Genomic DNA, 16,610 nt, shown 5'->3' on the forward strand with positions numbered 1-16,610 from the left:
CCTCTCTAGAGTCTTGTTAAATTTGTCTTCTTTTGAAGATCAAGCTCTGAAGGCGAAAAAGATTTAGAGAAACATGTCTAACCACGAAGCTTTGATGGCCCAGGATAGCTCCAACAAGCAAGAGGCTAAAGAGTTGATGCGGCTAATTGATGATCTGAAAAATTCCTCCTCCAGGACCGATCCGGAGCTTTCCCAGCTAGAAATCAAACGTGCTGAACTTGAGAAGGAACTAGAAAGTGTGAAAACTGCTATTGACCGTTGCAAGTTTACTTTGCCCCAAATCCTCGATGCCGTCAAACAGAAGAAACAGGAATTGATGGCCAAAGTAAAAAGAAGCAGAGCCATTCGTAGCAGTCTTGAGAACACTCCTGAAACAGCCGAAGAGTATGAGCAAAAGATTGTAGAAGTCGACGTCATCCGGCTAGAACTATTGAAAATTATCCAGGATGTCTTGAACTTGTAATTCGTAAGTTAATGCATGTATGACCATACTTTCCTGTTGTCTCGTTGTATCTTTGTTTCGGCTAAAGAGTCGATTTAAAACAACCGATCTTAGACTTCTGATCTTAATCCAGTTGAGTCTGAAAACATGGCTTCTATTAAGAGAATCCTTTGATTTCCCTCCTTCAGCTGCTTGGTATCTTTGCGTATGACTACTTTTTCTTTTGTCTTTGTTCTATAGGCGATACATATCGTATCGGCTTTTATTGCCTTTGAAGATTTTTATTTTTGAACTAGAGGTGATACCCTTACGGTACCGGCTATTAGAGCCGAGAATGAATCGGCTATCAAATGTTGCCCGGGTGTCAGGATAACGTACCATAGAAACTTTCACCTCAAAAGTCGAACAAGCAATCAACCCAGGTCAAACATCCTGTTAAGTGAAACATGACTTCTTCAAATCCATTAACTTCGAATTCGCCACCTTATGTAGCATTCATACATCGGCCTAAACCTCATAACTACCACTTGTTTTCCTTTATTCCAATGGTCGACATGAAGTCATAACCTTTTCTACTAAAATAAACTCCCAGAGCCGATCGCTTGCATCGGCTGTTGGCTTTCATTGCTGATCTTAATGAAGCCTCCTTCCCATGACTTGCTAGAAAAACACTTGAAATCTCCTAGTTCCCAAAAGACTGGATCGGCTGTTGCGATGCTTATGGACTCATCAGCACGAACCAGTTCGACATCATCTCCATGCCATTGAATCAAACACTGATGCATGGTCGACGGTATGCAGCAATTTGCATGAATCCAATCATGATCGAGGAGTAAACTATATGATCCTTTCCCATCAATGACAAAGAACGTGGTGAGCAGAGTTTTACTCCTAATTGTTAGTTCGATATTTATTGCCCCCCGGGTCTTGGATGTATTTCCTCCAAAGTCTCTAAGCATCATGTCGGTCTCAAGCAAATCTCCTGGTCCCTTGCCAAGCTTACGAAAAGTGGTGTATGGCATAAGATTGATAGAAGCACCTCCGTCCACCAACATCTTGTTCATCGGCTTTCCATCAACAAAACATTTCATGTATAAAGCCTTTAAGTGCCGATGCTTGATTGGCTTATCAAATATTGCTTGCTGCACAATAGTTAACTTGGCAACCATCTATTTATACTCTGACTCATCAAAGTTTGAATAAACTTCCTGATCTGCCGGAGCTCTGAATTCTGATGGTAATAGAAAAGCCATTTGGATATTAGCCGATGGTTGCCTCTTATCAGCTATCTGCTTGGTACGCCATACTTGAGTTTTACCGAGTGCATGAGCCTGTTCCATCTCTCTGTTCCTTAGGCGCTGCACCCTCCTCTTTTGGCTTCTCGTCAAATCTCCTAGGCACCACTAGCCCTCCTACCATGTGTATATTCTTTCAGTACCTTCCTCTTCATGATCAGCCTAGTTCTGTCCAATGACTCTTTTTCCCAACCGATCATGAACACTTTTGTTTTTTAAGCGCTGATCTATGTTGTTATAATGATATGCATCTTGAGCATGGATAGACTGGCGATTGGTTCGAAATTGCCTATACTCCCGATATTGATTGCTACATTCTAGACAGTCATGTCTGGTAGGTAACTTCAAACCTTCATTCTAGCAATGTCTAAAGAAGGGACAATTCCAATGTAATCCAACTTGTTCCCTTTCATACTTCTCTTATTCTAATTGATGTTGGTATGCTTGATCTTTTAACCAATGCTGATAATCCTTTTCCTTCTGCTGCTGCCATTTATTCAATAGAATCCGAGATGTGACCCACGGCTTTAACGTCTCTGCTTTTGACGTCTTCCCCTGCTCATATCGGCTCTTTTGTTTGGCATAACGTCTTCTAATCTCTCTATACTCATCAGCCAATATTTGCATTTTGAGATCGACTGTTCCAGCTTCTCTTGATTTGGTCGATGTTAGGACCTTGGTTTTTCCTTTGAACAGCCCAGCATTAACCATGTTCTGATCTCCTAGGAAAGGATTATCATCAACTTTCATCTTCCGAGGTGTATCAAATTTGAGCCTCCCTTGCTGAATAGCTCTCTGTATATGCTACCTAAAGATTCTGCATTCATTAGTGGAATGAGAAGTAGCGTTATAGAATTTGCAGAACTTCTTGTTCTTCAATTGATCAGGGGACAACAAGACATGACCATCGGACAACTTGATCTGCCCTTTCTCAAGCAAGAAATCAAAGAGCTTGTCCGATTTGGTAACATCAAAGTCATAACTCTCCTCAACTCCTCTTCCCTAAGGATTTGACACCATCACTGTCTTCTTGCCCTAATTTTATTCAGCTGCAGCAACCTCTTCTTCTTCATCTTCATAGCCGTCATCGACTGAATATGGTTCGTAAGCTTCGGCCACTAAGGTACTCTTTTGGAATTGGGTGTCTCTAAATATGCTCTACAATTGGCTATTAAGTGCTGGCACTCATTGAGCCAATTGACCCAAGTTGTCAAATTCCTATCCCAGTAGTTTCTCTTTCCACATCGATAGCATTCCTTGGATGACTAAAGCAGCTAACTGATCATTAGCCAAGCTCAATGAGAAACACAATTTCTTAGTCTCTCAAAATCTCTGAAGAAACTCAGTGCCTGATTCATTAGTCCTCAGTCTTATGGTTATCAAATCGGTTATTTTCTTCTCTCCAGTCCTAGTGTAAAAATATGTATGAAACTTCTTCTCCAGGTCAGCCCAATTAGCAATGGAGTTGACTGATAGTGATAAGAACCAAGTGAAGGCTGGCCCTAACAGGGACAAGGAGAAGAAATAAACTTGATGGGCATCCTCAACTGATGCTTCACCTAGTTGTGTAAGATACCGACTCACATGTTCTATTATGCTTGTACCGTCTTGACTAGTGAACTTGGTGAATTCTAGGAGCCTGTAATTTGTAGGGAGGACGACCAAATCATACCATTCTAGATATGGGCGTTTATATAAAAAAGTCATTCCTTTTGGCTTTAGACCGAACTGATTCTTCATCATCTCGGTCACCTTGAGCAACAACTCGTCAGCTTGCAGATTCGGATTTCTCGGTACTTGCTGACCTATCTGTGGATTGAAATCCCACGTGCCTTGATATCTTGGATTTGGTATCATATGGAGGGTGTTATAATCTGTGCTATAATGATAGCCTTGTGGAATCTCAATCTATTGGGTCCTTTGCTGGCTTGCTGCTTGAAGTCTCTGATTATAGACATAAGGATCTATATCTCTACGGATCCTCTGAACAGAAGGTGCTATCTTCTGAGCTGACAATGGTATGTAGCCTGATGTGCCAAAATTGATCATCTGGTTTTGACTTTGCCCCACCAGCTGCTGTACACGTTGTACTGACGGTCTAGGATTGTACTGTATCTGATTTATAGCAGTACCCGGAGTTTGCTCAGATGAACCTTGTAGTGTCTGGATGTCACCATTACTAGTTGGTGCTACTTCTTGATGGCTGGTACCAACTTGATTAGTCCCTTGGGTCGATGGATCTGGAATATTATAATAAGTCAATCCAACTTGACCAACTGGAATTCCATGAATCGCCTCTTTCATGGCGTTGTGAAATATGTCAACGAAAGCTTTATTGCGGCTTGGTAGAGCATCACGAACAGACTTGTCTATGGCTTCCATAAAGAAATGCCTTTCTTCAACTTCGACTGTATCTGTCTGTCCGTGTAGTAGAACTTTTGGTAGTGGAAATTTTTGAATAATTGTGCTGTCACGCGTTTTGGTGTAGGACAGCAAATACTTCTTCTGAAATTCTTCTGTAGCTTTGTTGATGGTATCTTTATCTTCATCAGGTAGGTCTTCATGATGTACCATAAGGATGCTGTCGTTGTTGTCAACCGCCATGATGATTGTGGTGTCCCACCAGGCGTGCCAGAAACGTATGTCGACACAGAATTTTGTCCCATGCCAAGGACACACGTAGCAAGACTGAAGGGTCCGCTTGATGGAGCAGATCCGCCTAGCTTTAGCGTAGGGGTGGTCGATCCTACGCAATCCTCCCGAGGCATGCCAGTTAATTTGACCCTGCAATTGATAAGGAGAGAAAGTTCATCAGTAATTAAGGGCGGAACTTGCCGGTGTTGCCAGATAGTCCCGAATGTACGACCGTGAGAGCCGATATGGAAGGAAATAGGCTAAATAGCCAATCCCAGTATATTCATGAGAATAAGTCAGTTAGAGCTCATAGGGTCATGTGAAGAGAATCGGTTATCATTTAGGATAAATATCATTTAAATAAATATTAATCAATGGTAATAAGATATCAATGATGATCGATCCATACTGAGCCAATGATTACGAATAACCGAACTCCTTTTTATATAAAAAACAATTCAACATCATTTAACCATTTAATAAAGATAAATCTAATGAACATGTTAGATCTCATCTATCGCCATGACCAGTGGGGCATAAGGCAAAATCATGCAGGCCGTAGAAACAACAATAGACTCGATGACCCTAACTCGTTACTAATATTAGTGGGGCATGAGGCAGAATCATGCAGGTCATAATACAATAACAAAATCATGGGGCTAACATATCTTTCAACTTATCTCTACTTCAACGATCTCGTGATGTGAACTATTCGTGAAAGCATTCGATATCGACTAAACAGTCGATTTAGGCATAGCGCACAGTTAAGGTCATGTCTTCTCAGAAACAGGTCTACCAACCAATGATCCCCACTCCACGGTGCCAACAGTGGGGTGAGAGACAGAATCCCATAGGCCGTGATGATAGACCATGAAACAGTTCTCACTAACCGATAGATCTACTTAAGATCGAACATGCCTTAACCGCACGCTATGCATGATTAAGATTGACGCAAAACAGCCGATAAAAACATAACTCATTGCTTAAGATGTGGATTAGATCAGTTTTAGATTAGCAAACGATGAGTTAAACAAGATATAAGGCCGATCTAGATCAATCTCAACCGGACAGAGTGATATTGTTGATAAACAATGAAAGCAATAAGCAATATCGATAACTTAATGAATCTATCAAAGACTATCACTCTAAGATAGAGCCGATAACTTGACCTTAATCTAATTCAAGCAGTGGGGTGTGAGGCAGAATCACACAGGCTATACTTAAATTAGGCAAGAGTCGATAACTAGCTTATACTAGAGCCGCAGTGGGGGTCGACCGGATCAATGCAGCCATACGAACAGAGGTATAAACCATGACGGTACTTACAATAAGCAGTGGAGGTTGACCGGATTGATGCAGCCGTACTTGCCGAAGAACTCGTCGAGATCTACTATACTCCTACTCCTAAGGGGTGGTCAGAGCCAAAAAAGTAATTGACATGTATTTGATTGATTGTTGTCTTTTACAATAGCGGGGTTTGGTATTTATACCCGGAGCCTAAACATGAATCTTACTCGAGCACGATTTGTTACAACCTTTGGCATAAAATGAAAACATTCCTAATTTAAGATAACTTGGACTCTAATTTTTTCCTTTTTGTAGAGTCCGACATGTAATTTTCCGGTGGCAACCGTAGTTCATCATTGTTGTCTGCTGACGTCACCCTAATATATTCGATTCCAGAGTTGTATTTGAATCGACTGACATCGATCTTTCTTGACTGGCACAACCTTGAAGGCCTGCAAGTTCCCGCGTTCTTTCTCCCAAATTTTGGTGTAAACAAGTATATATATTACTTAAAATTGTAGTTTATTAGTTTTTAAAACTCCACTCTAAATCTTTTCTAAACCATAGTTTTACACATCTTTTGCTTTTTTAAACTAATAAAGTTTCTTGAAAGCACGGCATCCAAACACAAGTGATTTGTAGAAATTTGTCCTAGGTCAGGACTTCTAGTCAACTTCGTCCAGAACCCAAACCCTCTCCGTGTCTCTAACCCACACTGTCACGCATGGCTCATATAGGTCGTGTTTGGTTGCCCGCATAAGGGCAAACCAGGCTCTCGGGATATAGCCTGCTCATGTTTGGTTCCCTGGCCACCCTCCCAAGCCAGGCTCCGCTCGTGCAAACCCCCCCTCCTGGCCTGGCTCGTGAGGAACGCCCAAATCGGCTATTTTTCTTCAGCCTGGCTCGCTCCGTGCTCCCGCGAGCTCGCGCGCCTAGTGATTTCGTGCGTGGGGAGATGGCGCGAAGATCCTAGGGTTACCTCCACCGTTCCCGCCATTCACCGCCTATATATCTTCCCTCCCACCGCCTCACTCTCTTCTTCTTCTTGTCGCTCCCTGTCTGCGCCGTCGGTAAGCTCCACCTCCTCTTCCTCCTTCCCCCGGTGTTCTTGATGGATTCGTGGCCTCCTAATTCCTACCCTCTCTCTTGATTTGTTGCAGGTGCCATGGATTTGCATCCTCTCGAAGCAAGTGAGTTTTTCCCCTTCTCTTTCTCCATTTTTTCTATGCGATTTGAAACCCTAGGTCACCATTGTTTGTTGATCTCGCTACAGGCACACCAGATCTGATTTCTTGGCTGTTATTGCGGTATGGATCCTTGTTCTTAGGTCTCAATTTTTTTCTTGTTTTTTTCAAGTAAAAATCCTATTTTGTGTATGCTAATCCTCTTTTCTTTGCTTGTGTGCTTGCAGATCTGAGCTCCCTCACCTGGTGGGTTGGGCTTTTACTGGTGCTGCTGCTTGTTGACGTGGGTATTTTGTATATCTACTCCCCCTCTCGCCTCCCCCTAATCTGTACCGTGCGATAGTGAGTCCTGCGTTCTTGGATTCGGATGCATGTCCTACTTTATGAGATTATGAGCAAGTATATGAAGTTGCCATTTTGTCTGAGCTATTGTCTAAGTCTGTGATGATTCCTTTTGTCCTGAGCTATTGCCTTAGTCTATGATGATGCCTTTTTCTGAGCTATTGCCCTAGTCTGTGATGATGAAAGTCTTATTTTTAGCATGTTCTAGTATATGATGAATCCTTGATCTGAGCTTTTGTCCAAGTCCATGATGATGACATTGTCATTCTGAGCATTTGTCCTTAAATTCCATTCATTTTTTCTAGATGGACTTGGAAGAGAAGAGACGCATTCTTTTTTACTCATGCTGCTGCTCTTATCACTGCTATGTATGCCCTGCTGTTTGCTAGACTTAGAATGCTTCAGAGTCAGTGACCTCAGATCAGTTATGGTCCAATGAGCATTAGGGATGAGGAGCGCCAAAGGAACTTGAACTTAATTTACAATTACAATGATATAGAGTGTGTGAACATGTTTAGAATAAGAAGGGCACCCTTTTTTAATTTGTGCAACTTGCTTAGGGACAAGAAGCTACTTGCTGACAACATAAATTCTTGTGTTGAAGAGCAAGTTGCAATGTTTCTCCATATTGTTGGTCATAACCAACGATTTAGAGTTGTAAAGTAAAACTGGAGAATGTCTATAGAGATAGTCCACCGCCATTTTAAAGATGTATTGTATGCTATTGGTGAACTTAGACAAGAGATGATTAGACCTCCAAGCAATAAGACACCAGTAAAGATTAGCAACAGCCATAGATGGTATCCTTACTTTAAGGTAAAAAAACCTATCATATAGCTGCTAGGATATTATTGCATTAGCTCATGTCAATTTACTATGCAATTTTGGATGCCATATAGGACTGCATTGGGGCCATTGATGGGACTCATGTATTTGCCAAAGTTCCAACCAAGATGCAAGCTGTATTTAGGGGTAGAAAGAATGCCCCACACAAAATGTGCTAGCAGCAGTTAGCTTTGACTTGAAATTTACCTATGTGCTGGCTGGTTGGGAGGGATCAGCTCATGATGCCACAATTCTTGCTGATACATTATAGAGAGAGGATGGGTTGAGGGTTCCACTAGGTAATTAAATCAACTATGATAATAAGAAGCAAATGTAACTGCAAAATGATGAATCTAATTGAACTCCACATTTGTTTTAGGCAAATTCTTCTTAGTAGATGCTGGATATGCTTGTTGGCCTAGATTTCTTCCTCCTTATCGAGGTTGTAGGTACCATCTTAAAGAATATAGGAATATGAACTACCCAACCAACCCAAAAGAGTTGTATAATTTGAGGCACTCTAGTTTGAGAGTAACTGTAGAAAGGGTATTTGGGGCTCTGAAGAACCATTTTCGCATCATTGACACCAACAAACCATTCCATCGCTTGAGGACACAAATCAAGCTTGTGCTTGCATGTTGTATAATACATAACTGTATCCTTAGTTTTTGGGTTGATGAGGTTATTCTAGAAGAGTTCTCTTGGGTACCAAATGACACAAATAGTCAGCCCCATCCTGCTCATATGGATGATAATGCTGCCTGGGCACTTCAAAGGGATGAATGGGCTAATCACATGTGGGCTAATAGGGGTCTTTCTAGAATCTAGAGTTCTATTATGTATTATTAAGTTGCCTGTAATTCATTTTATTCATGGACAAATATTGTTTTTTCTATGATTCTACACTTGATTTGAGACTTTGGGCAATAGCAATGATATTTTTTTCTGTGATACTACACTTGATCTGAGACTTTGGGCAATAGCAATGATGTTTTTTTTCTGTGATGCTACACTTGATCTGAGACTTTGGGCAATAGCAATGATATTTTTTTTCTGTGATACTACACTTGATCTGAGACTTTGGGCAATAGCAATGATGTTTTTTTCTGTGATACTATACTTGATCTGAGGCTTTGGGCATGTGCAATGATGATAAATTTTCTATGATACTACACTTATGCTGAGGCTTTGGGCATGTGTAATGATGTTTTTTTCTTGACATAATACACCTGTGTTGAGGCTCTGGGCATGTGCAATGATGTTTTTTTCTTGACATAATACATCTGTGCTGAGGCTCTGGGCATGTACAATGATGAATTAGGCTATGGCTAAGGAGATGATGCCTGCTGATGAGCTTGTGTTCCCTGGACTGGATGGTGGTCTTTTGGCTGGTGACAATGCGGTTGCTGGGGATGATGTGACTGGTTTCATACTAGCATCATAGGAACCTGCTTAGCAGAGGACCTCTCTGAGGTGGACTGAGCCCATGTCTGCCTTTGTGCTGAAGCAGATGTGCCAGCTCATTACCACTAGAGTGAGAACTGATAAGGGCTTCAAAGAAGTGCACCTAAACAAGGTGGCAAAGGCCCTGCAAGAGTTCTGTGGTCATAAAGTTAGTGGTACCTAGGTGTACAACCACCTGAGGAAGTGGAGGTAGAGGTGGGTGAAACTGTCCAAGCTAAGGGACCTTAGTGGAGCTCAGTGAGATGATGACAACTGCATGATTGTTCTTAAGAAGGAACACTACAATGGTCATACCAAGGTGAGCAAGAACCTGTGATACTACAACTTGATTTGTTATATGACTCTTTGAAACATTTTGTCATTATGACTAACAAGGGACAATTCATTATGCAGGACCACCCCAATGATGCTCCACTGCTCAACAAGCCCATACAACACTATAAGCAGATGATGGTCATCTTTGGCAATGGCCAAACAACAGGTAAGTGGGCTATGGGCTCCAATGAGACACTTGATACACCATCTGACTGTGCTGAGAGCTCACTGAAAACTGAGATCCTGAATAGTGGCAAGACTATGACTCCTGAGGATACCAAGAGTGAGGAAGGAGTTGGTAACAAGAGGAAGAGATCCATGCTGGCAGAAGAGGATGTTGTTCTGTTCACTGGCATAACAAAGGCAGTGAAGGATGTTGCTGATGCTATTAGGTCGACCAAGGTTGAGGATTCCCACCCTGAGCTGTATGGTGTTGTTATGTTTGTGCCAGGCTTTACTGAAGAAGCACTGATGTGTGCTTATGGCCATCTGCTGGACAACAAGGCCTTGGGTTCAGCTTTTGTCAAGATGTCTGACTTTCACCGTGAGCTGTGGCTAAGGACATACTTGGCCAAGCACTACTACATGTGAAGGCTTCACAGCTTGGGATTGATCCTTTTGTGCAGTGCCTGCATTATCATGGTGGTCTTCTGATGCAGTGCCTGTCCCTGTGTAGTGGTGGCCTCTTTTGTGCATACCTAACTACAGCTGGTGGATGTGTAGTGGGTTGATCTTCTCTTTTGTGCAGTTGATCTGATCTTGCATAGCTTACTTACTAACACTAACATATAATTAGTGTCTTAGATAACCCTGCACCTACAACCTAGATCAACCTAGTGCTGGCAATCTGACCATGAGTCCATTGTCAATGATGTGAACCTTGTGGTTCTGAACTTCATATGGGCACCAGCTTGTGCCTGTGATTTGCATAATTTCATTCTGAGCACTTGCCTTATTGTCTGTGATGTTTGTTTTCTTATATCTGAGCACATGTCTATTGCTTGTGATGCTTTATGACTGAACTGAGCACTTGTCCATTGCCTGTGATGTTTTTGATTGATCTGAGCACATATTCATTGCCTGTGATGTTTTTTGATTGATCTGAGCACATGCCCATTGTCTGTGATGTTATTCTGATTAATCTGAGCACATGTCCATTGCCTGTGATGTTTTTTGATTGATCTGAGAACATGTTCAGCTATGGCTTGGTATGTTGTTCATGTTGGGAAGGAGCCTAGGGTCTACTCTAGCTGGGGCGAAGCACATGCTCAAGTAGATGGTTTCAAGAGAAACTGCTATAAAAAATACAAAACAAGAAATGAAGCTTTGCTAGTTTTCTATGGTGATCAACCGGAAAATCCACCTCTCCTCCAACATATCAGTGCACCTCTACTAGAAAATGATGAAAATGACAACTTTCGTTTGTGCCACAGTTCATTTACACTTGTAATAGCAGTAGTTATTGCCTTGCTAGTAGGTTTTTTCATTTGGAAATTAATGTAATATCTGATGTCAACTAGTGGGTGGTAATGTTACCACTATATGCAAGAGGTGACTAGAACTTATTGTATGCAGCCAACCAAACAATGATACATGCATGAGCTTTTTAAATCTATAAATACATACATATAACCAAACACTATCTCAGTCTAGCCTAGTTCCACAGATACGTACAACCAAACAATCCTGTTATATACATTTGGTCTGAGCAAATACAGGCCAGCCTGGTTGGGCTGGGAAGGGTACCAAACACGCCCATAAATGACCGGAGCCGCCTGCGCGTTGGACTCAAACCGCACCTCGCCGCCGCCGCCTCCTCCGTCTCTCTCTCGTCTCCTTCCTCCTGCAATCCCACCTCGCCCTCTAAACCCGCACCCGCAGCAGCGCCGCTAGGGTTTGCTCAGGCCCCGAACCCCACCTTCTGATTACTGGGAATCCGAGGTAATCCGCCTTCCCCCGCGCCCTCTTCCAAGGCTCGAGCTAGGGTTTCTGCGTGCTTGCTCAGATTCCGTTGTTTCGATCTCAGGCGGCGGTTGCGCGGAAGTTTGCGGCATGGCGGGGTACCCGGAGGACAACCAGCACGCGTTGAACGGGTACGACGAGGAGGAGGTCGACGAGGAGGAGGGGCACCCCGGGAGGCGGGGAGGCCGGGATGGGGCCTCTGGGTACGGCGATGCTGGCGGAGAGGATGGGCGGGGGGCGGGCGGCGACTCGTCGGGGTGAGCGATCTGGGCCCTAGGGCTTCTGAATATTAAGGATGTGAGCCAGGAGGAGAGCTAATACTTTTGCCTTTTGCAGGAAGATTTTTGTCGGAGGCGTCGCTTGGGAGACAACTGAAGGTAAAATTTATATGTTATTTACTGGATTGGGTGCGCCTGGAATTTGATTTGTCTAGTTCGGTTCTTTAGATGTTTTGAATGCTAAAATAAAGGTGCTCCCCGAGTGCGATTTGTCTAGTTTGGTTCTATAGATGTTTTGAATGCTAAAATAAAAATGTGGAAACACGAACTATCTGCGCAGCAGGTTGTCATAAAGGGTTGATATGGCTTTTGTTGTTGCGGAAAGTAGTGTTTCTGTTATCATGTTTCCGTTACATGTCCGACGGGTTACTACGCTGAGGCTGTTTTCCCTGTTTGCCTGTGTTTTTTTTGCTATAATGGCTTAATGTTATTCATGTGAAAATGTGGAAACACGAACTATCTGCGCAGCAGGTTGTCATAAAGGGTTGATATGGCTTTTGTTGTTGTGGAAAGTAGTGTTTCTGTTAGCATGCTTCTGTTACATGTCCGACAGGTTACTACGCTGAGGCTGTTTTCCTTGTTTGCCTGTGTTTTTTTTTGCTATAATGGCTTAATGTTATTCATGTGTTTTCTTGCATATTTTTCTTGCCCGTGGCATTATTTGTTATTTGATTGGTTGACTTGCTGCCGTTATTGTCTCATGGATTCAACTATGTTCCCATGTTTTTAATCAAGTTTGTGAATTTTTGTAACTTCTAACTGGAATAGGACATATGAATGATATACCTGGGTGACTAGTCATAAAAAAATGTGCATGATTGATGATGCACTTTATAGATACATGTTTCTTTGCATGTTCTGTGCTGCTGAGCATATTTTTGGTGCTTAGCCTTTAAACATTTTTTCAATATATAAGTGGGATACAGTAAAAATTGTGAATTCCTGCATCATGCCCATATTTGCTTTTACTCACTGTACTGCATTTGTAGTTTGTATTGATTTATAACACACTTGATATTTGAGTAAAGGATACACCAGTAAGGAAAGCTGTTACATCTTTTCCAACGCCTGTTACTCGGTTTTTGTTCTATTAATGAGTCGTTTGTCCCACAGTGCATAGTAAATTGTAAAATTAATATTTCTGTTATGTATGTAGTTAAGTGCATAATGCTTAGATATGTTGCCTGAATTAACTAATCTAAGATACAAGTACTGACAAGTAATGAGATAGCTTGCACATAATCATGAGCTCCTTTCAAATTCATATGTTCTCTTGCCCCAATACATACAACAGTATGGGTTATGCAAGAAATTCCATAGGTTTCTGCTTAATAAAAGGGCACGTTATCTGTGATGTAGTTTACCTTTCGATTTGCATTTGTTGATTGGTTTCTCGAATGATGTTTCTAGGTTTGCTCTTATGTGAAATGTTTTTTTCGTCCATCTCCAATCTTGGTTTGCTACTTTTTGTGATTCTGTTCTTTTTTCCAAATTGACAAATCTGTATGGTTTATTTGTTTGTATGTAGAATCATTCTCCAAGCATTTTGAGAAGTATGGGGCAATAACTGATTCTGTAATTATGAAGGACAAGCATACTAAGATGCCTCGTGGATTTGGATTTGTTACATTTTCTGATCCATCTGTTATAGACAAGGTTTTGGAGGATGATCACGTTATAGATGGCAGAACGGTAGGACATCTAATTTAGATCGGCCGTAACAGGGACCTCAGTTTGCAGCTCTGCAAACCTCTGCAATTTAGTTGACATTTAGCTTCTCTCGACCCCTATCAACTTTGGTTTATGCAGGTTGAAGTCAAGAGGACAGTCCCGAGGGAAGAGATGACCACCAAAGACGGCCCTAAGACAAGAAAGATCTTCATCGGTGGGCTACCACCATCTCTTACTGAAGGTAGGTGTTTGCTATCAACAAAGAAATCTTGAACTCAATTTGTTTATGATACTGAGAAGGTACAAAATTTCAGATGAGTTGAAGGATCACTTTTCATCGTATGGTAAGGTGGCTGAACATCAGATAATGCTAGATCATAGCACTGGGCGTTCTAGAGGGTTTGGTTTTGTCACTTTTGAAAGTGAAGATTCTGTTGAAAGGGTCATATCAGAGGGGAGAATGCGTGATCTTGGTGGGAAGCAGGTTAGATTTTTAAATTCATTTTGTTGTAAACTTATGTTTCACTCAATAGTGAAGTAGAACAAAAAAACTAAATAGACTTAGAAATGTTCATAATTTCATATGCGGGTATTGAAATTATAGACTAGAATACGACTTAGGTCCTGATATGTGACCACTATTTTGGCTAATAGGTGCTTCGACATCCCGAATAGAACCCTATAGCTCTTCTATAGGGAAAAGGCATTGTTTTTCTTTCCCTTCTAAATTCACATTTATTGGTATTGCTCACACCTTGTGATCTTAACCTCCTTATTTTTGGTTATTTAATGTATGGTATTGCTCATTTTCTTGACGATTCATAGAGAATTGGAATTTGATCTAAGATGATTGTGCTGATTAACAGAGAAGAGTGTTTGCTGTTGTTTAATTTGAAATGGTTTTCCTGTTGTTTCAGTTAAATGTCTTAGTCATGTCAGTTAACTTTTTTATGGTTTCTGTTTGCAGGTTGAAATAAAGAAGGCTGAACCAAAGAAACATGGATCTGATCACAGCAGTAATGGGAGATCAAGCCACGGAGGTGGAGGTTACCGCAATTCTTACCGTAGTGGTGGTGGAGCTGGTAATGCCAGCAGTGGCAGCAGTGGGGGTGGCGGCGGTTATGGGTATGGTGGTGCTTATCGATCTGCTGCAGCGGGTTATGGATATGATAGTGGCGCAGGAGTAGGATATGGCTATGGTAGAGGGTATGGCTATGGAGGCAATGCTGGCTTTGGGTCTGGTTTTGGCGGTGGTTATGGTGGATCCATGTATGGAGGTGCATATGGCGCATATGGTGCCTACGGTGGTGGTGCCTATGGAGGGGGTGCCTATGGAGGCGGTGCATATGGAGGTGGCGCCTATGGTGGCGCCCCAGGTGGTTATGGCACTGGCGGGTATGGCAGTTATGGCGGAGCAGGTGGAGCTGCTGGTGGTACTGGTAGTGGGAGTACAGGTGCTCGGGGTTCTAGCAGGTATCATCCATATGGAAAATAAGCGACAAGTTTAATCAATTTTTCTGGGTCTCAGGAGTTCCTCTGGTCTCCTAGAAGTTCAGTTTTCATGCCTTGTCCACCTAAACAGCGGCATTGGAACATAGTTTGGTTGAACTCAAGTCACCGTCAGAACAACTGTGTAATTGCAGCTGCTGAGCCTGCCTTTGTTTGCTGTACAAGCTACACATGAAACCTGTGTTGTATTCTTTAGTTTGCTATGCAGAGAACAAGCATTTTATGGTAGGAACATACTTGGTGCAGTAGAACTATATTCTGTGCTGTAACATTGCCGTTGCAAGATTTAACTGTTGCCGCATGTGGTGATTATAACTAGGAACCCATTAAAGGATTTAGTTACATCTTATGAGTTATAACTGTTGATTTACTTTCTGCAAATGGGAATGAAAGAAAACTCAGGGATGCGACATGGACTGTGACGTATAAGTGTTGAAATGGCTGCATTCGTACTTCAGTTTTGTGCATGAGAATTCGTATTCTGTTGCAACTTGCAACAATTATTTGTTATGTTCTCTTTTTTTTTTATCACCTGACTATTATTCTTAGTTTCTTTTTTTGTCATCAGAAAATGTTATACTTATGTCTGGCTCACGTGTCGGTTCTCAATTGCTGTTTAGTGTCCATGGTTTAGCTCTTAGCAGCCATGTTCCCGTCCTCGTTTCCGGAACAGGAATGAAAACTTGGGGTATCATTTCCCGGAACAGGAACGAAAACTTGGGTTATCATTTTATAACATGGGAACGCGAACGTTCGTGTTTCTGGAACGTAGATGTTTTCGGAACATGGAAACGGGAATGTGGGTCATGACCTGGCGATTGAGACTGCCACACAACATATTTGAGTGCCGGTTTACCTTGTCGACTCTTGGCATTGCCATATATAGTTTTTCGAAAGGACGATAAAAGCTTTGGTGTGATTTTATATTAGAAAAAAAGATTGTTCCAATTTTTTTATAGGAAAAAATGAGACAAAAACTTGCCACACCGAGGATGACTAAACACAAGCTACTGCCTAATGGCCATTGGCACTACCATGTCATTTAGTCCACGGCCTTTGTAACAGCAACTATAAGAGACTCTCTAATTCCTTCCTAATTACTAGGATAAAGATTTTGATAAAAATATTCTCCAACAGACCCTTTAATTAGTTATTCAAATATAGTCATCTTCTATTTCAGATTTTTTCGCTAGCCAAATATATAAAAATGAGAATGGCTCTCTAGAGTGCAAACAAGATATAGAAAAACAGTTGGAGAGTGAAAAGATATACTTTTCAAATGATGATTTAGGGGACGAGCTTTAGAAAAACTCTTGGGGATGCTCTAACACCCCCTTGCCCAGATCAAATTCCAAGCGATTATTTCAACAACCTACTAGTGATGTGTTATTGACAACTATGG

The 16,610-nt window shown here is 41.8% G+C and overlaps 1 protein-coding gene across 1 annotated transcript; it reads left to right on the forward strand.

Annotated features, from left to right (window-relative positions):
- The first annotated feature begins 11,532 nt into the window (after positions 1–11,532).
- On the forward strand, positions 11,533–15,526 carry LOC136466925 (uncharacterized). The gene is made up of 7 exons (XM_066465447.1): positions 11,533–11,729; positions 11,815–12,007; positions 12,087–12,127; positions 13,557–13,720; positions 13,838–13,940; positions 14,014–14,183; positions 14,667–15,526. The coding sequence occupies exons 2-7, from the start codon at positions 11,841–11,843 to the stop codon at positions 15,192–15,194; spliced, it is 1,173 nt and encodes a 390-aa protein (XP_066321544.1). The 5' UTR covers positions 11,533–11,729; positions 11,815–11,840; the 3' UTR covers positions 15,195–15,526.
- Positions 15,527–16,610: the final 1,084 nt, after the last annotated feature.

This window comes from Miscanthus floridulus, chromosome 7 (genome assembly GCF_019320115.1).
Source record: "Miscanthus floridulus cultivar M001 chromosome 7, ASM1932011v1, whole genome shotgun sequence".
Lineage (NCBI taxonomy): Eukaryota > Viridiplantae > Streptophyta > Magnoliopsida > Poales > Poaceae > Miscanthus > Miscanthus floridulus.